We start from the raw sequence: 26942 nt of genomic DNA, 5'->3' as shown, positions 1-26942 counted from the left end.
TACCCACAAACTAGCGATAAGTTTTACTCGTTTTTGGCACACCGAACAAGATGTCATTAAGAATATTTATACTTTTATAAAGGGTGGTTGATGACGTGAGCGTCATCCAAACCCCTCCTCATTAAAAGTCAGCAAATTGGGAACCCCATCGATGCTAACGTAATACTTGGATGACCCCTGACATAGACACACAAAAGTTATTTTCTGAAGGTTAGAAAAAACTGGGTTCAGCTAGCAGCTAATCGGCTCGTCCTCCCCCACACTTCTATCCGGTAAAACTACATGTGGCTAGAGCCAGGGCTGCAACTAGGGGGAAGCAGGCCAAGACTTGTGCCCTAGACCAGAGGGGGCGCAAATTTTATTCTCAAACCTCCCCTTCAACATTACAAGGGGCGCCAAAACGTGCACTTGCCCGGGTGACCGAACATCTAGTTGCGGCCCTGGCCCAGGCTGTCTCGTAAAGCCAAGTTTTCCAAAGAGCAGGTTTTCTGTGCTGTGCCGCGTGCAATGTGAATTACCCAACGGGTCACGTCATCCACTCATGAATAAGAAAAGCAGTATCTTCCTACAGAGCCGCTGTGGTGGTCGAGTGGCCATAGTGACGGAATTGCATCACGAGGTTCCATGTTCGAGTCTCACCAGCGCCACAGTAGTGGTCGGCTGAAATTGGTTTCTGTGATTCCCAACTTCAAAGCATGAATGCGAGCCGATCTCCCCGTAAAAAAAGTCTCGCCACAGAGAGCAACAGACCTACAAACAGTGCACATGTAATTCAATCATAACACATCACTCACTTCACTTCTGAAATATAGATGACAGCACTGAAAAATCAAACAGAACACTACATACATACTCAGACTGTTAGGTACACTTCCTGCATAACTCACTAGGTAGTAAATCGCACACAGATTTGTGATAGCCCTGAGTTGTGCTCGGTTTAAAAGAAAGAATTTTCCTAACAGAGCGCAATATGGCTCACAACAGCGTTTTAAGTCTGGTGTGATTGGCGGACTGCTTCTGGAGGAGTAAAATGCATTGTGTGCCACACGTTTCATCAATCTTCTCTTCATTTTTGTTGTGTTCTCTTCCCCCTTCCCTTCAAACCGGAGCATGCAGCTGATAGAATAGCTGATGCCAGGGTCATATACTATATAGTCATATCATATATATACTATCTGTCCTGAGCTGATGCGCCACGCTAGGAAAACTCAAATGTGTAGCGTGATTATGTAACACATTTCTGCCGATGCGAAATGATCCAGTTCGGTTCACACGCCGCAAAAAGCCTACTCCTAGGAAAATCCGGCTTTGGGGATGATCGCCTTTTTACGAGATCCCGGGAGAGAAACCTAGTCTCTCATGGAATCTCTCATGTGTGAATAGAGCCTGTCCCTCCCCTTTCCCTTTTTTTGCCTTCTTATTTACGGCAACCGATCTGCAAAACAGATACACTTTCCCCACTGGACTTCAGTTTTTAGCACTAAGGCTTGGCGGCGAAAAGATACACTTGTCATTGTCTCCTACTCCAGTGAAACAAATTCTTTCTTTTTCAGTAACGAGTTATGATGTGAATGAAAAACGTCAAAAAGGGAGGGAAAGCAGTGGCATTTTGTGGGTTTTTTCCTCGGAATCTTAGTACAGATATTCACTGTAAACAAAAGGAAGGGATAATATAGGAATAGTAGGAGAGAATAGGGGTAAAAAAGGACGACTGCGACGAAAGTAGGAAAATAGGAGGACATTTCTGAAAAATAGAAAAAGTATGACAAATAGGAGTGCTGCGGGGTATACCCATTCCTTACACTCAGGACTTTTCAAATGCATTACACGGTAAAAGTTATTTTTCAAAACTTGACATTGTTCAGGCATACTTTCACATTTCTGTTCATTCCAACCACATTTCAAAAACAGCTGTTTGCACATCTTTCGGCTTATTTGAATTTCCTTACCTAAATTTTGGCTTGTGTAATGCTGCCCAATCTAACTAACGATTTATGAATGAGATTGTTTGTGATCTGAAATTTTGTTGTCTCTATTTAGATGACATTTTGATTTTCAGTGACAGTGAAACTAAACATAAGGTTCACTTACATACTGTTTTGCCACGGATCAATAACTATGGCCTCACAATTAATGTTTCCAAATTCATCTGAGTGTTGCAGAGATTTCCTTTTTAGGCCACTCCATTTCCAAACATGGCACCAAACCCTTGATAGAAAAAGTTGAGCTGATTCTCAATTATCCAAGACCAAAAACAATTTAAAAACTATGATGTTTCCTTGGACTACTTAACTTTTTTCGCAGGTTTTTACCACACGCAGCACATACACAAACTACACTGAATAATTATTTGACAGGGTTGAAAAAAAACAATAGAGAAATTGCTTGGACTGACATAGCAAATAAGGAATTTCAAAACACTGTTGTCCAACGCAACCCTTTTAGCACATCCAAAACCCGACACCAAACTCGTACTTCAAGTAGATGCACGAGTGGTATGTAACCTACAAAATGCCTATCATCTACGAAAGAGATTTTCTGAATATTATGCCAAGGCAAACTAAGGAAAGAAAAGTTTGTTGCCTACAACAGGAATCATACTCTTCCGGAGACAGCTAACTTTTTTTTTCCGAAGTTCACCTTGTCATTTAATGTACAGAAAACCTTTCCTAGATATAAATACAACAGATTATAACATGTGATATTTTTTAATAAACCGAAAATATTGTTACTAGAAATATATCTTTAATGATATAAAATTTATTATGAAATATTCACCTGCTCTAATATCATGTTCCATAAGCTGACTAAATGCATCAATCAAAATTTTCATTTTTTCAACTGACAATCCTGTTTTCTCTGTCAAAGATTCAATACCTTGACAAAAGAGAACAAATAAAAATAAGGATTTAGAAGAAATAAAGGAAAGTCCTAGTATGTATATATGAGTCTCATTTGATAAGTAAGATAAATCTGTATGAAATGGCAGCATGATCACTTTCAGATTATTACAACTGCAGGCATCATTCTTCAAAACCTGTCACAACAAGTTAGAGCACAAAGTACCACATGATTTGTTTTTTACCGTTGTTCTGAGTTTCAATAGCAGCAGTTACTCTGGAAATAAAAGAAATCAAACGCTGTTTCATGAAAAACATTTTCATCTTAACAGTTGAAGGCTGCCTAAATCAAAGCAGAATAAGAATAAGCTCATAAGTGCATCATTATTAAAGGGCATTTATACAGTCAACCAGGGATGCTGGAAGTCAAAAATGATTGGCGTTACTCAGTTTGTGAGACATCTCTCAGCACAAGGTCATAACATATATTTCATATTGACCATACATCCTTTTTTGAACTAGAATGTTCCGTTTTTTTATCTCCAATTCGTATTTGATTTCAGCGATGACAAGTACTTCAACCTACTTTTGTGGAAAAAGATTTGTCTCAGTAAAATATGGGAAATCTAAGGGTGCCTGCCTCAATATGATCAAAAATGTAAAGTATTTTTTTGAATAAATTAAAATATAGACAGAAGTTGCATATAGCATTTATATGAATTTTCTTTATATTTCGGTTTGTTTTAAATTCTTTTAAAGGTTAGCGATTCATAATTTCTCTGGGAGAGATACCCTGGTCCCTCCCACAAAGTTTGGTTCTGCTCACGTCCCTGAGCACAGTATATGTAGGCCTATTAATGTTATGCCCAGGCTCCCCAGAATAGTTTGGTAGATATTTTTAATAGTAAAAGAACAACTTCAAAGAATAAATAAGAATACAAATTGTAACATAATGACCTGGGATCCTTCACAAATTCTTTCATTTCAATTTAATTCTAGTTTAGGCCCCAGGGACCTCTCAGTTACCAGAAACCACCCGAGGTACCCGCCAGCATTCCGCCTCGGCCAGTTATGTTCGCTAAGTCTGGCAGTCAGGGGGTGAGGTCTCCTGGCTGTCACGAGAGAACGGGACCAGAGGTCGGGTTACCAATGTCCCACATGAATTTTGCTCACACCAGTGCGAAGGATCCTGGAGTTTGCCGTATTGCCTTCCTCTCCCGATCTTAGGGTTCCACGGATCGTTGGTGGGAATCCCGCAGAGTCGTCATCCAACTCTATATAAAGAATATGAAGATATTATTGTGCAATACTAAATTGTGATAAATGTTTTGCAATATAATTAAACAAGAAAAATGTGCGATGTTTTTACCTTCATGCCGTCTGTGGGCCACGGACCACTTTTTGGTTAATAACTTCATGATAAAAATCAATGTGCAATAGGCCTATTGTTGCGGACCCAGGCAAGGTCTTCAGTGTTTATTCCTCCTATGTTGCATTCCATATGTCAAAAGTTGAAATAGTGTTTTATTCCATATGATATGCAAATGAGTTTTACTATTTAAGCTTTTAGAGGCTACTGATCCTGCGATCTGACTGGATCTTGGAATGGGAAAATTTGATGCACTTAAAGGACTTGAAAATGATTATAATGTTTTTCAAGGACTGCAACAATTTCTTAAAGACTTGAAAGTGAACTTTTTCCCAATGATTTTCAAGGAGGATATGAACCCTGTCCCTATATGCCAGAGTTTGACAAGACTGGAAAATCAGTACAGGCACAAAACATACTCTGCATGTGATTGCTAGATTGGAATCAAACGATGACAAAGAACTTCCTATTTCACTACAGTACACCTTCCAACATGAGAAGGTGGCCCTTTCCATCGCCCCCTAAGGGCAATATTGCCCACTTTGGGAAACACTGATCTAAATGATCATAATAATATATTCATAATAACAACTTTAATAATAATACACTGTTCAAATTCTTTTAATCACCATCACCAAAAAAATATTACCCTAACTCCTTGAGTTGTCTGAGCAATAATTTCATGCTCGGTCTTGTTCAGTCATCAAATTTAAGATCGAAAAATTACAAGTCGAGTCGGGCCAAGTTTAAAAATAATCTATCGGCATCAAAGCCGGTTTTATTCAAGGCAAATGAAAATATAAGATACAAAAAAAAACACATCATTTAGTCTATATATATACACACACAATCAGTAATCCGCCCATCTGGCGCTACGAACAAAACAACCAATGAAAACAGGTTTACTCAAAGCCGTATTAAAAAATGAAGATAACATCAGTATCAGAGGGGGAAAAAAATCTCTATCGCGCGACGCGAGCGGATCAACATAGGATGCGTGATCATGGGAAAAGAAGAATCAGCATTTCTGCCTAACAATTGCCCTCCCTCACATGATCATAAAAAAAATAAATGCTCATAATCGTAATACAAGATCATCCTTTTTTTTCAAATTCAACATATTCAAAGCAAAATCGTATAAAAAATTGATATATACAAAAAAATACTAAAATTTCAATGATCGTTCTTTTAAAAAATATTTAAACTTTCATGAAAATGTTATCAACAAATTTTTTTAATTCATATTTACACAAAGGTTTCGTAAAAATATCGGCTAGATTATTTTTACCATTAATGTGATGTAAATCGAATTTTCGTTCATACACCAGATTTCTTAAAAAATGATATTTTATATCTATTTGCTTAGTTCTGTTATTTTCAATAGGAGAATTTGAAAAATCAATCGCTGCTTGATTGTCGCACAAGAGTTCATTTTTGTAATTCGAGGGAAGTTTAAATAAATTCAGATCATTACATTCATTTATTATTTGAGCAATCCACATAAGTTCCTTTGCGGCTTCAGTCAAGGTGACGTACTCAGCTTCAATAGTTGAAAGAGATACACATTTTTGTTTAAATGTTCTCCACATGATAGGTACACGATCCAATAACAAAATAATACCGCCCATGGAAACACGATCGTCTCTGTTAGCTGCAAAGTCTGAATCGCTGTAACATTTGATACTAAAATTTTCTATATTAGACAAATCAAGTTTCAAATACTTTGTATTTTCCACATAACCTAATAACTTCATTAGACAGTTCCAATGCGTCAATCTGGGATTTTCTTGGAATTGTGAGGATATTAACGGTGAAACTGATATCTGGCCTAGAGCGACCAGGGATATGCGATAAACATCCTATCACATTTCTATATGGCAATTTTTCCATTTCTCTGGTCTCCGCTTCGGAGTTAGGATAGCTTAATTTGGATAACAAAGTTCCCTTAGCGATTGGCAAAGATGACATAGGAAATTTAAATTTCCTAAAAATATCACATATTTTACCGATATAATTTATCTGATGAATAAAAAAACTTTCCTTCAATTTCCTCAAAATTTACACCTAGGAGTTTCCTAGTTTTCCCTAATATTTTAAAATCAAACTTTGATTTTAACTTAGATATGATCTCATCAATATCGCGATTTAGTTTGCTAAAAACAACAATATCATCCACGTAAAGTAATAATACTACTTTGCCGTCATAAGTGTATACGCAATTACACCAGTTCAATTTTTTCAAGTTTAGTTTCTCTAAAACGCTGTGAATCTCGAAAAACCATTCTCGACCACTTTGACGCAATCCGTAAATAGCTTTATTCAGCTTACAGACATAATTTGGGTACTTGTTGCTGGTAAAACCTTGCGGTTGACGCATAAAGATTTCTTCATTGAGATTAGCATATAAATATGCGCACTTTACATTAAGTTGACAGTGTGTCCAGCCAAGCAAGCAGACTAATGATGTAAAAAATAGTCGTATTATTGAAAAATTGACAGGGCTAAAAACTTCGTCGTATGTGTCCCCTTTACGCTGTTTATATCCCTGAGCAACAAGACGTGCCTTATACCGTACTATTTCTTGTTTTTCATTTCTCTTGAAGGTATAGACCCACCTGCTTCCCACAATAGGGGTATTATTGGATTTATGCACTAAATCCCAGACATTTCTATCTGACATTATTTGCATTTCATCCATCATGGCGTTATGCCACTGCTCCTGTTGCGGAGATCTTGATGCATCATTATAATTCTTCGGAATATCAATGTCAACAAAACATGCTTGTGGTGCAATATTAGAATCAATATCATTATTTTTCATTACACCTGAATATATATTTTTTTCCGCTGAAATCAAAAAAGTTTTTATCGTATTTGATATTATGAGACTTGCAATAAGCCTCGGCATCTTTTTGAGATCTTAATGTCAAATTAGTTCCTTCAATCCCATAGTATACGTCGATGCGGGAGCTATCTTTTCTAGGTATAACCTTTCTCACCCAAATACGTGCAGTGTCTCGATTGGGTGTTTCAACATTGTCAAAATACGATTTAAATTCTTTCTTCACAACATCTAACTCCTCAGATTCCGAATCACCTTTTATATCGTCCAACTTCTCGGGTTTACGATCACATTCTGAGTCACTTTCAAGATCACTTTCAGATCCACTTTTAATGTGGATAAATGTTGGTCTTGTGTCCACGACGGTTTCTCGATCACAGTTCTTAAAGGTAACATTTATAATTTCAATTGTACGCCTCTCGTCGGGTATCCAGATACGATAACCACGAATGTATAAGGCATAGCCCACCATGATGCCCTTCTTGGCTCTCAAACTTAATTTATTTCTTAGCTGTTTAGGCACTCCAATGTATACTGTGCTACCAAATATCCTCAAATGTTTTACAGACGGCTTTCGGCCACAATATAGTTCAAAGGGAGTTTTTGTCTGTCCATGGTGACATACTCAGTTCCAAGTGTACGTGAAGCACAATAGAGCTTCCGCCCAAAAAGTGTTACTCAAATCTGCTTCTTTCAGCATGGTTTTAATGGCATCCAAAGCTGTATAATTAAAACGTTCACTAACCCCGTTTTGCTCGGGCGTGTAGGTGTTCGTGCGTTCAGCTTTAATACCTTGAGTGTCTAGAAATTCACAAAATTCATTGTGTAAATTCCATCCCGTTGTCAGTTCGGATATTTACGATTTTTGAATTCAAAAATCTCTCTGCCCTAGTTTGGAATTTTTTGAAACAATCTAGCACGTCAGATTTTTTTCTCATAGGGTACACTACAACATTCCGGGAAAAGTCATCTGTAATAGTCAGAAAATATCTGGCTTTTCCTTTAGAAATAGTAGGAAGAGGCCCGCAAACATCCATATGCAAAAGTTCCAAGGGTTTGGATGATCTTACTTTTGATATGGACTTGAAGGATTTTCTTCACAATTTTGCCAGTCTACAATCTTCGCAATTTAAATTCTCGTATTTTAGAGCAGGGATGCCCAGGACGCTTCCAGACTGACTCGTCCGCGTAATGTACTTCGAATCAATATGACAATATTTTTTATGCCACTCCTTTAAGTCACCTTTAACTGATAAACTTAGCGCTTTGATTCGTCTGGGATATGTAGGCTTACAGCAATATAGGCCATTTTCTTTGTTTGCTACGAACAATTTCTTCCCAGTTCGTGATGTGACTTCAATCTTATCGTCCTTGCCAACGAAAGTAGCTCCCCCTTTATCGAAGCGGGGTCCCGACATTAAATTTTTTCTCAGCTTCGGAAAATAGATTACGTCTTTCAATTCAATGTCCTGCTTTTTACAGTTGGTCATAAAACACATTTATATTTCCTATACCCTCAACCGGGTAAGTTACATCTCCAATCGCGACGGACATGTTAGTGTTGCTAACTGGCTTATAAGTGGTGAAAAGTTCTTTGCTTTTGCAAAAATGGGCGGATGCCGCTGTATCAAACACCCAATTGTTGTTAGTATTTTTAACACTGTTTACGTGCACTTGGACTTCGGTGACGAAACTGGTATCTGGTTTTGATGAAGTTTTAATTCTACAATTAGCGGCCAGATGTCCCTTTTTATGACACTTAAAGCAAGTTATTTCCTTATATGAATTCTTAGCTCTAGGCTTATTTTTAGCACATTTAATAATTGCAAATTTATCAGAGCCATTCTTTTCTATCTTAACTTTCAAAGCAACGTTATCAACGTCATTGAAGCTTTGCTTAAGATGACTTTCTTCTGCTAAAAGTTCTTTTAGGACATCAAATTTGAAGGACTTGTCATCGATATATAAATTGTACAATACCTTTATAACCTTCCGGTAGGTAACGTATCAGCTGGAATGCCTGATACAGGTCTTCTAAAGGGTGACCAGCATCTTTGAGACGAGATACGATCTTCTTGCGTCGAACAGACCGATTTCCTCTCCCTCCTGATATCGGCAATCGAAAAACTGATCCAGCAAACTGATGATGCCAGCTCGGGTATCGGGTCGGAAATGCTCCTCCAGCTTCTTCCAGGCCATAGCGCCATCGGCAGTGTCGGAGATGAGAGCTCTGTATTCCTTCTCAATAGTGAGGTAGATTGTCGAATAGGCCCGATCTTTTCGCAGGGTGTAGTTTCTAAGTTCCTTGCTGGTTACAGTGGCAGGATCCGGCTCCGGTTCTTCACCAGTGATGAATTTCCAGGCCAATTTTTCCATCAGGAGGACTTTAACGTCGTCCCTCCATGTGGAATAATTATCTCCACGCATCTTTTCTATGGATTCCATATTATAGCCCTCCCGTCAATGTAATCTTCAAAAAAATTCTAACTTTAAATAAAATATTTAAAAGACGATGATTATTAGAAGGCCCATAACCAATCTTGTTCAGTCATCAAATTTAAGATCGAAAAATTACAAGTCGAGTCGGGCCAAGTTTAAAAATAATCTATCGGCATCAAAGCCGGTTTTATTCAAGACAAATGAAAAGATAAGATACAAAAAAAACACATCATTTAGTCTATATATATACACACAATCAGTAATCCGCCCATCTGGCGCTACGAACAAAACAACCAATGAAAACAGGTTTACTCGGCGCCGTATTAAAAAATGAAGTATCAGAGGGGGGAAAAAAATCGCTATCGCTCGACGCGAGCGGATCAACATAGGATGCGTGATCATGGGAAAAGAAGAATCAGCATTTCTGCCTAACACTCTGCTCTTTCACCTTCTGTAGTTATGTAATTTTAAACTTTTGATAATTGAGGTCCTACAGTACTTTGGATTTCGATAACAATTCTTGTTCCAAACAATGTTTGTTGTAAAAGCTTTTGGCCTCTAAAGAATATCTGTATAAGCCTTTGATGTACTCGTGACATGTCCCCAAAATTAGAGAAACTATTAATGAGCTAGTACTTACCAAGAAATACTAATGGTCTGCTACAAGTTGAACCTTGATGAGGGATTAGTAGGGATACAACGATCGGCCTTAGGACATGGACATAAATAGTGGCAGACCCGAGTTCAGAAATTTCATTTGGAGGCGGACCACTTGCATTTCAGGAAGGGGGGAACCAAAGTGGTAGAACAATAGATTTGGCCATCTTTTCACCCTTTTTGCAGACATTTTCTACCATTTCAGAGGGGGGGGGGGATCTTGTCTCTCCACGAAATGGGAGGAAATGTCTGAAAAAAGGAGAAAAGATGTCCTTTCCCCCCCCCCTCGGCCTTGGATTGCGAAATTTCAAGAAAGTTCTCAAACCTTCTCAGGGAAACATTTCAAATACATCTGTGTGCCCATTCGTGTGCATGTTTGTGTTCTTCACACCAATTGGCCAACCTTTTTTTGGAATTCGCCTATATAGGGGCACCTTGAGTCACGGTGGCAATGGTATACGGCGCCTCGCTAAGGGGCAGTTGTATTCTAGAGATGTCATGGGGGTCATTCAAGTATTACGTCAGCATCGATGGGAGGTGAGGGGCTTTCGATTTGCTGACTTTTGATGACAAAAGGAGGGGGATTTGAATGATGCTTATGTCATCAACTACCCTTTATGAAGACATGAAATATTCTTAATGGCATCTTATTCCGTGGGCCAAAAACGGAAAAAAGCATTTCGATAGTTATTGGTCACCTGAACTAACACTCTCCCCATTGATAAGTCAACTACAGAGCCACTTTAGTATCTCTAAATGTTTCCGGATCCTTCAAGTGTGTCCGGAAATGTGCTCGGTCCACTTAAGTGCTCTGAAACCGTGCCACGCATCACTCAAGTGATTCGTAATTATGCCACGGATCACTTAAGCACTCTGGGAATGTTCCACGGGTAATTTAAGTGATGTAGAACTGCACTGGGACCCACTTAAGTGCTCTAAAACTGTGCCACATGTCACTCAAGGGATCTCAAAATGTGTCACGGATCGTTTAAGGTTCTGAAACTGTGTCGCGGGTTATTTAAGTGATCTTGGAATGCAAAAGTGATATTTGAGGGCTACTTTAGCGATCTGAAAATGTGCCACGGGTCACTTGAATGCTCTGGAATTGTGTCACGGGTCATTTAAGCGATTTGTAAATGTGCAGCTTAGTTCATTTTTACAAAATTAGGTTTGAGGGAAGCAAGCCACATCAGATAAACTTTAGGGCCACATTTGGTCCACAGGTCAAGGGTTTACCATATATGGCTTAAAGAGTGGGCCGTAATTCTTACTCTTCAAATAGCATTAGAATTACAGAAATTAATTATAACATATAAAAATGTTTTCTTTCGAAAGTTTAATTTTTCTAAAAATATTTTTTTTCATCTGAAGGGGAGGCACACAAGCCCCCTATGCCCCCACCCACGTACATTTCTGATCCCACCAATATGCGTTAGGAGGCAGTGCTGACAAAAGGGGGGGGTCAGAGTCTTACTGACAAGGGAGGTAGGTCAAAAATGGCTAAAAATTTGCTGACGTAATACTTGAACAGCCCCCATGCTACTTCAATACAGGGCTAACAGAAAGAGGAACTTTCTCTTTAGCCCCGACTTCATTAGTACAGGCTACTTCAATAAGTGCCGTTGAAAGAACACTATCTCCAGAGGAGTGTACACACAATGAGGAAGGAGATCATCACGTATATATATTTGCATATTTTGACCTTTTTAGCGTTAATCCATATAAATCCATAAATGAAAAAATTTTCAGCCCTCAATTTTTTTTACAATTTTTCAAATAAATATATTGTTCATAATATTTTCATAACATCAGTTTTTTCCCCGCAGATGAAATTTAGTGAATTAATACACATTTATAAAGTACACTGCTGGCCACCGTAAATGCAACACCCTGAAGGAAGCATGCAAATAATATGAAATTTACAACATGCATTAGCGGAGGTGAGATATGCAAATGATTAGAATTTCAGCGCAGACGCACATCACGCGCGCCTGTGGCGCCACTTCAAAGCGCTATTTAAGGCTTGGAGATTTCGACGATTTGAAGTACGGCAATTGTGTTTTTCTTGTGGTTTTTTCAAAAAAACGATCAATTATGCCTCGTAGAAAACTGCGATCATCTTTTGATCAAGTATCCGAGTTCGACAGAGGAAGGATAGTGGCCTACCGAGATTGTGGATTATCTTTCAGGGAAATCGGTAGTCGTGTTGGACGAAACCAAACAACTGTAATGCGGATATGTGATCGTTGGATGCAGGAGGGTACGACGGACCGACGTGTTCGATCGCATCCACCTCAGTGCACCACTTCACGTGATGACAGGCGTATTGTGCGTATGGCAGTGACGGATCGCTCAGCCACATCACGAACCATAGCACAGCATATTCAGTCTGTACCGCATCATCCAGTGTCTGCGCGTACCATTCGACGGCGTTTACAGCAGAGTGGACTGTCCGCAAGACGTTCATTGCTTCGTCTACCCTTGACGCAGAACCACAGACGTCTCCGCCGCCAATGGTGCGATGAAAGAAGGATGTGGACGGCACAATGGAATGAAATTGTCTTTACTGACGAGTCACGCTTCTGTCTGCAACACCACGATGGTCGGATTCGAGTCTGGAGACACCGTGGAGAGAGGATGCTGAACAGCTGCGTTATGCACCGCCACACTGGTCCTGCACCGGGTATTATGGTATGGGGCGGTATTGGATATCATTCTCGCATTCCTCTAGTACGCATTGCCGGTACTTTAAAAAGCCAGCGCTACATCTCCGAGGTGTTGGAGCCAGTTGTCCTTCCTTACCTTCAGGGCTTGCCCACAGCCATATTTCAACAGGATAATGCGCGACCACACGTGGCACGCATTGTCCAAAGGTTCTTCGTCAATCGCCAGATTGAATTGCTTCCCTGGCCAGCTCGCTCTCCGGATCTTTCGCCGATAGAAAACATGTGGTCCATGGTTGCTCAACGACTGACCCAGATTACATCCCCAGCTGCCACACCAGATCAACTTTGGCAACGCGTGGAAGCTGCTTGGTCTGCTGTACCCCAAGAACACATCCAAAGTCTCTTTGAATGAATGCCGAGGCGTGTGGCAGCGGTGATCTCCAACAATGGCGGCCAATCTGGCTACTGATTTTGGCAGGAACCACACTTCACAGAAGTCTATAAAATTAATCATTTGATTCTTGGTCAACATGTTATCTACAAAATAAATATTGTTGCGATATCTCTTGTCTTTCTTGGTGTTGCAATTTGGGTGGCCAGCAGTGTATTTTATGAATATTAACCGTTTTATTTATTGTAAGGCTATTTCTAGAGATATCTCAAAGTGTTAAATTTTTTTTAGAAATAGTGTCGAAACTCTTTTGTTACTGGTATTTTTGTTATTGAGCAACTGCAACAAACTGAAAATTAAAAAATTCCTGAATAAAAAATATGTAGAAGTTATATATATGAGGGAACATTTTTTGTAAATGAAAATTTATATGTACTAAGAAATAAAAAAAATATGCATTTTAAAAACCACTTTTTTTTTGCATGGTGATTTTTTAATGCATATTTTGGGATTTTAAATACACATTTTAACATTTTAAGAGCACATTTAGGTATTTTAAGTGCTTATTTTTGCATTTTCAAGTGAATATTTTGCCACTTTTTTAATGCATATAATCCGGGCTCTAATTATAACAAAAGCACATGCAGAAGAAATTAAGACCAATCTACTCTATAATATAAAATCACAAACTCGAAAAGGGCCTGTTTCTAAGCAACCGAAATTAGTGACGATTTTATGTTACGGAAATGGGTGACGTTTGTGAGTGACGGAGATCTGTTATGTTTTTGTGTTATGGAAGTCAGTTACGATTTCGGGCCGAGTGCTCATTTAACTCCTGAGGACATCGGGAACCGCTTGACCTGTAGGGATCAAGTATTGTGCATGTACCCAGAGGTATATATACATCAGCAGTGTTCCCAACACACAGGGTCCGGGTACCCAAGGCGGGGCACATAGGTATTAACTTATTGAAAATGTTGGGGGGGGGGGGGGGGCTCAGGCTCTAATGGAACCTCGTTTATACAACGGGTCGTATAAATGCAAAAGCAGTATATGTAAATGGAACTTTTTCCAAAAATAACCCCCCCACCTTTTTTTTTACAGACGTTTCCCAAAAAAATTTTTGTAAAAAATCTGTCGTTTTGATTCAAAATCTTATGCTTGAGAAGAAATATTATACTATCATAACATTACTGTTGCTATAGTCTCAAGCAATTTTACGGTATTCATTTCAAGATTTAACAGAAATTTTTTTTTATTTAAACCTTATGTAAAACGTCCTATACATACTTGTTTGTTTTGCTCTTTTGGTTTCTATATCTAAGCAAAAAGTAGATGATGTATTGAGTTCCATTGTTGAGAGATTTTTCTCTTAAAGAAAGAACTAATAGTATAAATGTTTGCTATCAGCAAAAGGCCGGAACTAGAGAGGAGGGGGGGGGGCCCCGGGCTGCAAATTTAGGGGGCGACAGTTTTAGGTGGGAACAGAGAACACTGTTACAAAATTATCGAATGTGGGGGCGGAAAAATCATGTTTGCCCCGGTCGGCAAAAATCCCAGTTACGGCCCTGGCTATCAGCATACCGTAGCCCGTTCAATAATTATTTCAGTACCTGTCAAAAGCCATTGAACCAGTCAGATCATCTTAAATTTTGTGGCTTTTTCAGTAAAAAATATGCATGGAAAACTACAGTCGATCCCGCTTAGTTTTTCTGCTTACAACTTGAAGTGTATACAGGCAGGACCCTGGGTAAAGCAAGAATTAAGAGGCTCTTGCGACAAGAGTTAAAGATGGTAATTGGTCGGTCAGTGTATGTTGTTCGAATTTCGGGATCTCAAAGTTATAAAGGCTTCATTTGCCCATGCAGAAATTGGGTCCTGTATACAGGGATAATGTATAGGAATGTATAGCAACTGAAGCCAAACATTGTACAAATGAGTAAGGTCAGAAACGTAATAGGGAGACGTATAGGAGGGGTTCCATTACATTTTCTTAAATGCAGTATGATCTCCACAAATGATCACCTGTACTCAAACACAAATATGCATCAGTGGTCGCCTCTACTCGGCGTAAAATTTCTATGGCGGAGCCCCGTAGGCTCTCCTCTTATATTCATTTATCAAATTTACTGATTTAATTTATTTTCTTTGAGTGGATGCGGAGCCCCCGGGAAGTGTACACGGAGTACTGGTTGAGAACCGGTGCTTCAGTGAAACGTTTCCCAAACTTTTTTTTCCATAGCCCTTCTTTAAAAAAAATTTCTTTCTGATTTCTACCAACTCAAGCCCACCCATAGAATCCTATACTAAACCCATAGCTTCTATAGACCCTTTGGACAATTGCATCGCCCCCTTCCCCAAGAGGACGATATTTCACACTTTGGAAAGCACTGCTTTAGTGGCCATTCTTGGTTATTATGCAACTTAATTTAATGAAAGGTCACCCAGCGGTGGACAGGAAATTGACCTTTATACTTTTGATTTTTTTGCACTATTTATAAATGTTATGATTAGTCCTGTTTGTTGCATTTACATATTTTAACATCTTTTTAGCATTAATGTGTGTATAAATGTATGCAATTGAATAATTTTCAGAATAAGTGCATATTTTCAAGTTGTGCGGAAGATTAATTAAATTTTTATAATTTTTCAAATTAATATTGCTTATAATACAATAAAAGTTCATTATAACAACAGCTCACAACCACGAGAAAAATTTTCGTTGTAACGTAGTTCCCATTACAAACGAATTTTCACATTTTGGTCTGTAAGGACATAAAATTATCGAAAATTTCTGCTTTATCTGCATTGGAACGAGATCATTTCGTTCTAATATTAACGAATGAACAGAACTCTAGTCATGTGAAATTGATTTTTGATCTCAAATCAGTTGATTCTCTAAGAGTATAAGATGTTTTCCATAGAATTTTGTATCATCAAAGTGGTTTAGACGAACAACTGAACAATTAAAAGTCTGAACATATTACATTCATGCTCACTTCCATGGATATATGGATCTGTCAACATTTTCCATCAAATCGGAAATTCGACATTTTAAAATAGTTTGATGTTTGGCTGCTCAACTCCAAGGAACTTCTAGCTACAATGGACCATACCTGAAGCCTGGGTGCTTTATTTGCTTGTCATTTCTTTTTCTTTTTTTCAAGTAAAAAGTAAAATCTCTCAGGAGAAAAATCTGCCCATTTTTGACATTATTCATGTGTGCACGTGTAGTTTGCTTCTTTTTCGAACAACTTTTTCTTTCTATTAGTGAGCAGCTACAGTACTAATAATTCTAATACAGTACTAATAATTCTAATACAGTACTAATAATTCTAATACAGTACTAATAATTCTAATACAGTACTAATAATTCTAATACAGTACTAATAATTCTAATACAGTACTAATAATTCTAATACAGTACTAATAATGCTAGAAATTCCTAAATAAAATACATTTAGAAATCATTTGCATGAGATTGTTTTTGCAAATAAATATGCACCGAGACAAATGGAAAAGATGCATTTAAAAACGCATTTGCGTTTCTTGCATAGTTATTTGTTTTTTAGCATATATTTTCTCAGTTTTAGATCATATTTTGCACATTTTTTAAGAGGAAAATTTGGGTGCTAATTACAGTCAAATCCTGTTTTAACGAATACCGTTACAGCGAAAATCTTGTTTTAACAAACGGTTTTCGAATCGCTCTAATAAGTATATATAGGAACAATGCAAAGGATCTGAAATTCCTTTATAATGAAATTTCGTTACAATGAAGTGTTTTCTCCGGTTTCTTGGAGTTCATCATAACGGGATTCGACTGTATAATAATCATTTCATGTATTGTTATCAAAGTGAATGGGACAAGGGCGTAGCCAGAAATTTCGTTCGGGAGGGGGACTACTTTCATTTCGGGGGGGGGGGGGGCAAAGTGATAGAACAATAGATTTGGCCATCTTTTTCCCTTTTTTTCGGCCATTTTCTCACATTTTGGGGGGACCAGACCCCCAAGTCTTCCCCCTCGCTATGCCCTTGGAATGGGACTGCTCCTGATCAGGAGCGTACCCAAAAAAACCAATCTATGGGGGGGGGGGGGGTCACAAACCAATCTATGGGGGTTTTTGAGTTGGTGCCAGTTTTCCAGAAGCATGTAATTAAAAAAAATTTATTTGATTGTTGGGGGCGTACGCCTTTGCCTTTGAGCCCCATTCTAATTTGATCACTGTCCAAGTAAAAATATACTTTCATTCTCTCTCCCTCATTGAAACGAGCACAACTCGTTTGCCATAGGCAATTTATTCAGATCTAGTCATGCCGTAAATCTGAGTACATCCCCCGAGGATCCCCTGGGTCCCCCAGATCTCATGAATCCTGAAATCCCCTGGGCGGGGTCATGAAAATGATTATATACAAAAAATATATTCAGAACAGTATATACATCTTTATTTATTCCAGGGTTGGACAAATCCCAAGCGATAGGTCACCATGGCAACTGGAAAATCTGTATTGGCACCTAAAATTTTGTATATGTGTTTGCTAAATCAGAATATAGTGATGGCTCAAAATTTTCCGATTTCATAATTGTCTTCCAACATGGAAAGGAGCAGAGCCGCTACTAGAGAGAGCAGGCTGGTCTGGTGCTCCGGACGCTGGACCAGAATGGGAGTCAAATTCACCCTTTAACTACTTCTTCTACGTGCAAGGGGCACCAAAATTCCGAATTGCCCCAGGTGACAAAGTATCTAGTTGCGGCCCTAAGAAGGGGTCATCAATTCCCAGAAAGGTTGAAAAAAGATTACTTAAGATATAAAAACCATGCTTAGCTCCTACGGAATTTGGCTGGTGCCTAAATTCCTTTCTGATTTTTGTCAAGCCCTTTATTTATTTATATTTTATGATACAGTGTATATTTCCCCCAAAATCAAATTACATTTCACTTATTTAAGATTTATTTTACTCTCATATATTGAGTCATATATCAGGTTTTGAATTAGAAATAATTATTTTTTTAATTGCATAAATTTCTTCATAAAAACTCGATTTAAATATTGTTACTGTTCCAAGTATGCAAGCCAAATGGAGCCAAATTAAGTTTTTCTTAAATAAATTTTAAATATGATTGAAAAAAATAAAATATATGGTAAGATTTATTAATTTATTGATATGTCTAACAGAAAAAAAAACATTTTGCTACGCTTTATTGATTATAAGTATTAGAGGGCTGCAAAATACTATGTAGAATGTTTTTGAAGATTCTGAACAAATTATTAAAGAAGATACTTAAAATGCATGAATTTATCAAAAATGTGTAACTATATTTAATACACTGATGTAAGAAATTGAGAGAATTTGCAGACTTGGTCGATTATCTCTAGAACTACTGTACCGATTTTAATGAAATTTGATATGTACATACATTGATACAATACAAAACAAATAACCATTCAATAATTGTAATACACACGCATGATCGTGTGCAACACTCGTTGGAGTCGGAAGGTATGAAACAGCGGTTGCAGAATAAACAAAAAAATGGGTTAATAGATGGATTAATAGGGGGTATGGCCCCCTCTTACAGATATACAGGTCTCGCAGCGTGATTTCATACTTGAAATAAGGCAGTTTATCATTTCCTGTGGCAATTGGTCCCACTCGTTCAGCAACGCTGTTTTTATTCCCTGGATAGTTCCCGGAGGAGGGTTGTGAGCTGCAATTGCCCTCCCCAGAGCGTCCCAGACATGCTCTATAGGGTTAAGGTCTGGAGATCTGGCTGGCCAATCCATCCGGCGAATATCCTCACTCTCTAGAAAATCGTCGAGCAGAAGAGCTCTATGTGGCCTAGCGTTATTGTCCATTAAACTGAACTCAGGGCCAACTGCACCCCTGAAAAGACGAACATACTGCTCCAAGACCTCATCCCTATACCTCACACCAGTCACAGTGCCTCTTTCAAAGACATGGAGAGGTGTGCGGCCATCCAACATGATGCCTGCCCAGACCATTAAACCTCCTCCGCCATAATGGTTGATTTCGTGGACATTGGAGGGTAGGTAGCGGGTCCCTGGTTCTCCCCATATGAACGTATGGCGAGAATCGGTGCTTAGGCCGATTCTCCGGTTTCTCCTGTCCGTAGACGTAAGCGGGATGCAAACAGCAGGTCTTCTTGCAAACAACCCTCTCTCATGAAGTCTTTTGGAAACAGTCACCCTTGATACACGGGTTCCTGTGGCTGCATACAAGTCATGAGAGAGCTGAGAAGCTGTAGCACTCCTGCTACGCCTCGCTATAATTGACAAATGGCAATCTTCTCTGGCCGGCATCGCTCTTGGACGACCTTGCCCAGGCTTTCGCTCAATGGATCCGGTATCCCGGAACTGTTTCCATAAGTTACACACGACACTGGGCGTTAAATTGAACTCTCTACAAATCTGGACTTGAGATTGGCCTGCTTCTAGCCTCCCCACAATTCGCCACCTCATTCCATCATCTAAACGTTGGTGGTTACTCATTTTTACTGTTACAATTTGAAATTAACCGATTGCTGCAAAATAACACCAAGAAATTCGCCGAGGTGAGCTAGCGAACGAAATGCATCTTAACTTACGCGCGCTTATAAAGCCTGTTTCTCTACTGGCTCCACCTGTACGCTTACATATTTGACGTACAAGATTTGCATTTTTGTCTAGAAGCAGTGGTTTTACATTCAGTTCACTTCTTTTCATGAAATTCGATAAAATATGCAAATTCTCTTAATTTATTTCACTAATGTATATTGCTTACTTTTTCTGTCAGAAAACTGCAGAATCACGAGGAAATTGAACTTTTCCGTTTTTTCTTGTAATGCAACATGTTCTACTAACAGAAGGTTAAACTGTACGTGCACAACCAAATGTGGTCCACACAAACCATAAAATACTGTGGAACTGCCTATCTCAACATTTGTGGGGGGTTTTTTCAGGGGAAAAACAAGTTTACTTGAAGTGGCTCCAAACAAAGCTATTCTTATTTTGCAGAATCACAAACCCTGTCTATAGCAGATTTCTTCACCACCATAATGTCTTTATATTCCAATTAGGATCGCCTATGGAACTGCTTCTGTCTGCGTCCCTGTTTCACTGATGTCCATCCATTAAGCACAAAAGCTTTTAAAGCTTTGACCGGCGGCGTCAAGAAGAATGTAGTTTTCGGGATCAGCAGGGGTCCCCATATGGACGGATGCCTCCAGGTGACATATTCCCCACAAAAGCGACACGCTATACACTCCCCATCCTTCTAATTAGGAAATGGTGCTTGTATTCAGAAAATCTGCATTGAAGCAGCCGAAACTGAACCCTATTGAAATGTTCTTTGTCAGCTGCAGAAGGTGCGGCCCCTTTATCATGAACAGAAAAAAAGAAATACTTGGAATAAAAAGTCGGCCAAAGATCCCAGGCTAAAAGCCCTTTTCCAGTATGTGGGAGTCCATGGTCTTGCTTATAGCCCGCTGAGTGCCCTCCCTCCAGGGAAACACGCCAAGGGCGTAGCGAGGGGGGGGGGGACTTATGGGTCTGGTCCCCCCCCCCCCCACCGAAATGTGAGAAAATGACCGAAAAAAGGGAAAAAGATGGCCAAATCCATTGTTCTGTCACTTTGGTCCCCCCCCCCCGAACGAAATTTCTGGCTGCGCCCCTGAAACACGCCACTAGATGCCACGAATGTTGGCAAAGTGTGGTTATGCACGAGTACAGACGGAAAGAATACGAGAATAATGATCGGCAAAATAACGGATTTATTTAATGACAGCATATTGATCTCCACTAGAAATCATTGAAAACTAAAGTCCATATTACGTCTAACATAACTGATGAAACAACGCAAACATAACACTAAGACAAGAACCACAAAAAAAAAACAGGATCCTAAACAGTTCATATATATACACATTACAAAACATGTGCGATCGCGTCATGATTTGCATATCGGATCGTGATCGATCCGGTTACGGTGGAGTTCCTTTAATTTGCATGAAAAATAAATAAACCTAACAACGGATGGGCTGTAACTAGGAGTGAAGATCATTTTATTGTCGTGGGGGCGGGGAAGCATCGAAATGCCTCCTTGAGATCGACTGTGATGCCGCAAGATATTTACAATTTCTAACAGTGCTGTGAACGTAAACAGGGTATGTAAAACCCCCTCTTTGCGGTCACCGGCGGGACAAAAAGAAACTCGTCCGTAAAAAAAGAGAATTGACCGGGAAAGGAGGAGCCTTATTAAAACCTTGAGAATAATTATTTATTTTGAAATAAACACAATTTTTTGAATAACATAAGTAATAAATACTACATCCTGTTTAGAAAAATTCCCCAATTTAATTTACAATGGAACATAGAAAAAATTACAATATTTTCTGATAAATAGGTCGCATCCTGTAAAATGGCCGGAAAAAAGTTTTTGTGGAGAAATCGCCACTTTTTTTTTTACATGTCACAGCTATAAAGGCCGAAACACTCTGTACTGACGTGACATGATTATTCCGAGTCTAGGTGTGGAAAATGTATCCATGCACTTTTTTTTTGGGAGGAGGGGGGGGGGGGAAGAGCCAGCTTTCCAAAATTAATGAGGGGGGGGGGTCTCGATCCTATTGGCCCAATACAAGTTTATGCCTATGACAGGTTTCAAGCACTTCCCTGTGAAAAATCGGGGTCCTCGCGAAAGATCTCAGTACAAAAGCCTGTTCAACGAAGACAGGATAATTTTAGTCATGGAGGGAAGAATATATAATTTTTTCACCCTCTCCACTGAAAAAATCGATCTAAACGATATTTTTCGCCCCCCCCCCCCCAGAATTAGAAGCCCCCTCAATATTTCTGCCTGTGAAAACTGACTTCTTCCCTGGTTCCGGCCCTGGCTACCTGAGGTTGAGGTACTGGAAACAGGGCGTCAACTGGGGGGTCAAGTGTCCAAGGTGCTGGACCAGAGGGGAGGGGGCGAAAATTTCACTCTTTAACCTCCCTTCAACATTACTTGAAATATTTAAAATTTCTAAGAGTGCTGTTACGTAAATAGTTTGGGAATCCCTGATTTGTAAGGAGGAAATTTCATATTCCTAGTACTAGAATGCAATGGTACCCGGCTCAGGGGCTTTGAAATTTTCATTTTCATTTCTTATTTTCTTTTTCTTTTTTTGTGTGTAAAGATCTCAGTTCAAAAGCCCAGTTCAACGGAGACAGGATCATTTTAGTTGTGGAGGGAGGGAAGAGTATGTAATGTAATTTTTTCACCCTCTCGACTAAAAAAATCGATCGAAACAATATTTTTTGTCTTCTCCTCTCCCCCCCCCCCAGAATTAGCAGCCCCACAAGATTTCTGCCTGTGAAAACTGCCTTCTTCCCTAGTTCCGGCCCTGGCTACTTAAGTGTTGGAGTACTGTAAGACCAGTCGAGGCCCAGGCTCTGTCACAAGTGGGATATAAGCCTTTCACCTTAAGGGGTTGGGCCACGCTGGAGAGAGCTGGGTACGACGGGCCGGAGGGCCTGGGTGTTCCAAGCCCCCCGGTCCGGTGGCTCCAGCACTCGATCCCTATGATTGGAGCTCCAGGCTGCGAGGCCTGGTCTCCCTACCCCTGTTGCCCGGAGCAAGCAACAGTCTGCAGCTCCCCCCCCCAGCCCGGGGCAAGTCCAGGAGGAGCCTACAAACCCTGCAGGTGCTAAAGCCACCCCCAGAGGCCCGTCCCCAAAATCCCGGGAAGTTTGGAGAGTTTATTTGATTTTCAAAAATTCAGTATTTACAACATTTACAATATTAGAGGTATGCCCCTGTTTGTTTTTAGACCGCAGGCGGCGCGACAATTGCTCCAAGTGGGCGCGGTCTTAACATACTGAGCTGCTGCCAAACGTGTGCATTTTGGACGCAGCAGATTTTCCGTGAGTGCTTGTAGATTTGGTCATTGTTGATTCGCCCAATGTGTGGCCAGCCCGGGTGCTCGACCACTGCCGACTTGTCTAGGTGGCTCTGGTGAGCCCTCTGTTGTATATATGTCCAGCCCAGATGCTGGACCCCTGTTGACTCGTCTAGTTGGTTCTGGTGCGCCCTCAGTTGACTATGTGGCCAGCCCATGTGCTGGGCCACTGCTGGCTTGGCTATATGGCTCTGGTGAGCCCTCGGTAGTCTACGTGGCCAGCCCAGGTGCTGGGCCACTACTGTTATTTCTGATTGTCTCGGGTGAGCCCTCTGTGCATCTCGAGACATCGGCCTGAGTCTGGTCTGCCTGAAACTGAGAAGAGTTTTCTCAGACTTGGGAGAGTACCTTCGGGTGTCATTTCGGGACTTAGCCTCTTTTTGCACCTCAATTCTGCAAACACTTATTCTTTTCTGTCGAATTATGTTTCCTCCTGATTTGGACATTTCAGGTGTCTTCATTCATTTCTTATTTTCTTTTTTTTTTGTGTGTTAATTTTATTTTACTACTATTTATTTGATTCCTCAAAGGCACCGGAACCTAGGAGCGGAGGATATTTGAGCTCCAACTCCAATGAATTTTATAAGGCAGTTGAGCCCCCACCAATAATTTTTAGAAAAACAATGCAGTGCGTCCTCTGTTTCCTGCGTATGTGCTTCAGCCCCGTATATACGGGAAGCAACTTTCAGCACTCTCTCCCCACCCAATGTTAATTTCTTCATGCCAGCGCCTCTGTTGTGAAGGTTCGAAATATCAAGCCTTCGAACTTGTTAATAAGCTTAATCGTTGTGCACTTTATCTCCTCCCACTTTTTTTTTTCTTTTTTTCTGTTGTCTCATGTCCCCATGCCCAAGGGTCACACTCAACAAAACAAGGAAGAGATGCTCTTGAGTTTACAGACAGTACAAGCAAGAGAAAGGATTCCCCCCCCCCCCAAGTTATCTACACAGGTGCCTTCACGCAGCACTCTGGGAGGATGCAATTTAGGATGAATGGATGCCGAGGTGATTGGGAGATAAGACCACTATTGTCACAGAACAAGTGCGTTGAGATTCTGAAGAAAAGTAAAAAAATAAAATTTCAAGCAGATGGATTTTTCTATTTAGAAAAATTTTTTGTCAAAAAGTTTTTTCTGAGCCAAGTGTGAGAAACATATCCACTTGAATTTTTGGCGGGGCCGAGCCAGCTCTTCTAGAATGGTGGGGAGGGGGGGGGGGGGCTCAGGCCCATGGGCCGGATACAAGTTTACGCCTATGGCGGGGTATTGGACAGATCCCTTTATGAGGAAATTGACAGGTTTCATTTTGAGTCGAGGATGAATACTTGCTTCTCATTGCACATTGTGCTTCATTGCTTATTGTGGCACTGCAAGAATAATGGTGCATTACCGATTGCGGGGCACTGCATATGGTAGTGCATTGCATGCTGTATTGCTCATTGTAATGCGTATTGTGGTGCATTGCATACTATAGTACTTTTTTATAGTGCTTTGCTTATTGCGATGCATCGCGTATTGTGGTGCATTACGTTTTATGCTGTATTGCGGGGCACTGTAAATAGTGGTACATTGCTATTTTTGGTGCATTGCATATTATACAAATACAACTCCACAACAGGGAAAATGCCCAACGAGGTGGCTGAGAAAAACATGCCCATAAAAATATGGATGTCATATATTTCAAAAATACAGCAACCAATTAAAAATGCAATTACCAAAAATTATAAACAATATATACACATGATAAAATATTACACAATGCCATAAAGAATATTATACAAATACAAATACAACGCCACAACAGGCAAATTGCCCAACGAGGTGGCTGACTTAAGAACATCATGGATCCCCGAGCCCCTACCTACTACTGCTACACCACACATGCACCCCCCCCCCCGCGGAACCCCCCAACGAATCTGTACATGCGGGAATGTGCGTGTACGTGTAGTGCAACCTGACGTAAAGTTTGTTTCTGTGTAATGCTTGTTATGTGTAGTGCTGTCATCTGCCCCCAGTTTTACTAACTATGAGTGAAGTGTTATGGTTGAATGATTTACCGTTGTAGGACTGTTGCTCTCTGTGGCGAGACTTTTTAACGGGGAGATCGGCTCGCATTTGCGCCTTGAAGTTGGGAACCACAGAAAACCAACTTCAGCCGACCACCACTGTGGGGTTCGAACCCGGATCCTCGCATCACGAGTCCGGCACTATAACCACTCGACCACCACAGCGGCTGGTATTATATTAGTATAATTTATTTATTATACTATACTATTGTTACTATTGTTATTATTTATTATACTATACTATTGTTACTATTGTTATTATTTATTATACTATACTATTTATACTATTGTTAATTAGTACTTTATATTAGCGGCTGGTAGTATATTATGGTTGTCTTATTTTAAGAATGGATAGCTTCTCGATTTACCCAAACATGTTTATCGTATTTCTTTTTTAAACGCGTCAATTGTGTTACAATTTACTACCTCTGGGGGTAAGCTATTCCATTTATTAACAACCCTATTAGAGAAAAATTTTCTCTTTCTGCAACACCATAACCTCGCATTGTACCTAAACAATCGCCCCCTTGTAAAAGCAGTCGATTGGCAGTGTACTAAAAGTTCATGGTCCATTCTATCTATCCCATTGAAAATTTTGAACACTTCGATCATATCTCCTCGACACCTGCGTTCATCCAATATAAACATATTCAAAAAATGAAGTCTCTCTTCATAACTCAAGCCCCGTGTGCCAATAAGGACACAGGTAGCTCTTCTCTGCACCGCTTCAATCAAGTCTATGTCCCTCTGTAGGTATGGTCTCCAAAACCTTACAGCATACTCCAGTCCAGGACGAACTAAGCCTCGGAAAAGCAGAAGAATGACTTTAGGAGAAAGCGAAGAGATCTTTTTAAAAATGAAACCGAGCATTCTATTCACTTTTTTGATCACCGTTGAACAATGTTCAGAAAACCTAAGCCGCTCGTCAATGAGAATTCCAAAATCTGTGACCCTAGTTGCATCCGGGATAGTGACACCATTCAACTCGAAAAAGAACCATGGGTTGTTCGAACGAAAATGAGCTACCATGCACTTATCAACACTAAACGTCATGCTCCATTCTGCAATCCTGTTTAAGTTGGTCTGGAGCAACTCCCTATCACTTTGATTCCCGATTACTCCTATTAGCTTCACATCATCTGCAAATTTGCTAGTAATCCCATCAATACCCTGATCGAGTTTATCGATAAAAAGTGAAAAAAATATGGGGCCAAGGACACTTCCTTGAGGAACTCCACTTGTGACACCTGTCCAACCAGAGAATTCTCCGTTCACCATAACTCGTTGCGACCTATCTCTTAACCCCATATTACCACGATTCTAATGGTTCTCTATTGTAATGCATCGCGTGCTGTATTGCTTATTCTAATACATTACTTATTATGGTGCTTTGCTTATGTGATGCATCGCGCATTGTACTGTATTGCATATAGTTATATGTATTGTGGTGCATTGCGTGCTGTATTGCTGATTGTGGTGCATTGCTAATTGTTATGCACATTATAGTGTATTGCGTACTGTATTTCTCATTGCAATGCAGTGCTTATTGTGTATTGTGGCACATTGCATATTGGGCCGTATTGCTTATTGTAGTGTACTGCAAATAGTTGTGCACTGCTGATTATAATGTATCACTTGCTTATTGTGTTTCAGTAGTTATAGCATATTGTGGTGCTTATTGCAATGAATGGAGCTTTATTGTGATGAATAGTGCTTTATTACGATGAATAG

General features: G+C 39.8%; 1 protein-coding gene across 12 annotated transcripts in view; it reads right to left on the bottom strand.

Moving 5' to 3' along the window:
* LOC149086538 (S1 RNA-binding domain-containing protein 1) overlaps window positions 1-26942 on the bottom strand; it is a 542948-nt gene that overhangs the window by 46040 nt on the left and 469966 nt on the right. For all 12 annotated transcript variants that reach the window (XM_089256006.1, XM_089256010.1, XM_089256008.1 and 9 more), the window contains one exon: window positions 2779-2877. In XM_089256006.1, coding sequence (XP_089112132.1) covers window positions 2779-2877 — 99 coding nt within the window. The remainder of the gene's footprint in view (window positions 1-2778; window positions 2878-26942) is intronic.

Source organism: Pholcus phalangioides, unplaced genomic scaffold (assembly GCF_987345545.1).
Source record: "Pholcus phalangioides strain wild (caught in Gottingen) unplaced genomic scaffold, Ppha-v1.0 ptg000004l_1, whole genome shotgun sequence".
NCBI lineage: Eukaryota > Metazoa > Arthropoda > Arachnida > Araneae > Pholcidae > Pholcus > Pholcus phalangioides.
The sequence above is the reverse complement of the archived record's forward strand: the minus strand, read 5'-3'. Positions and strand labels throughout refer to the sequence as shown.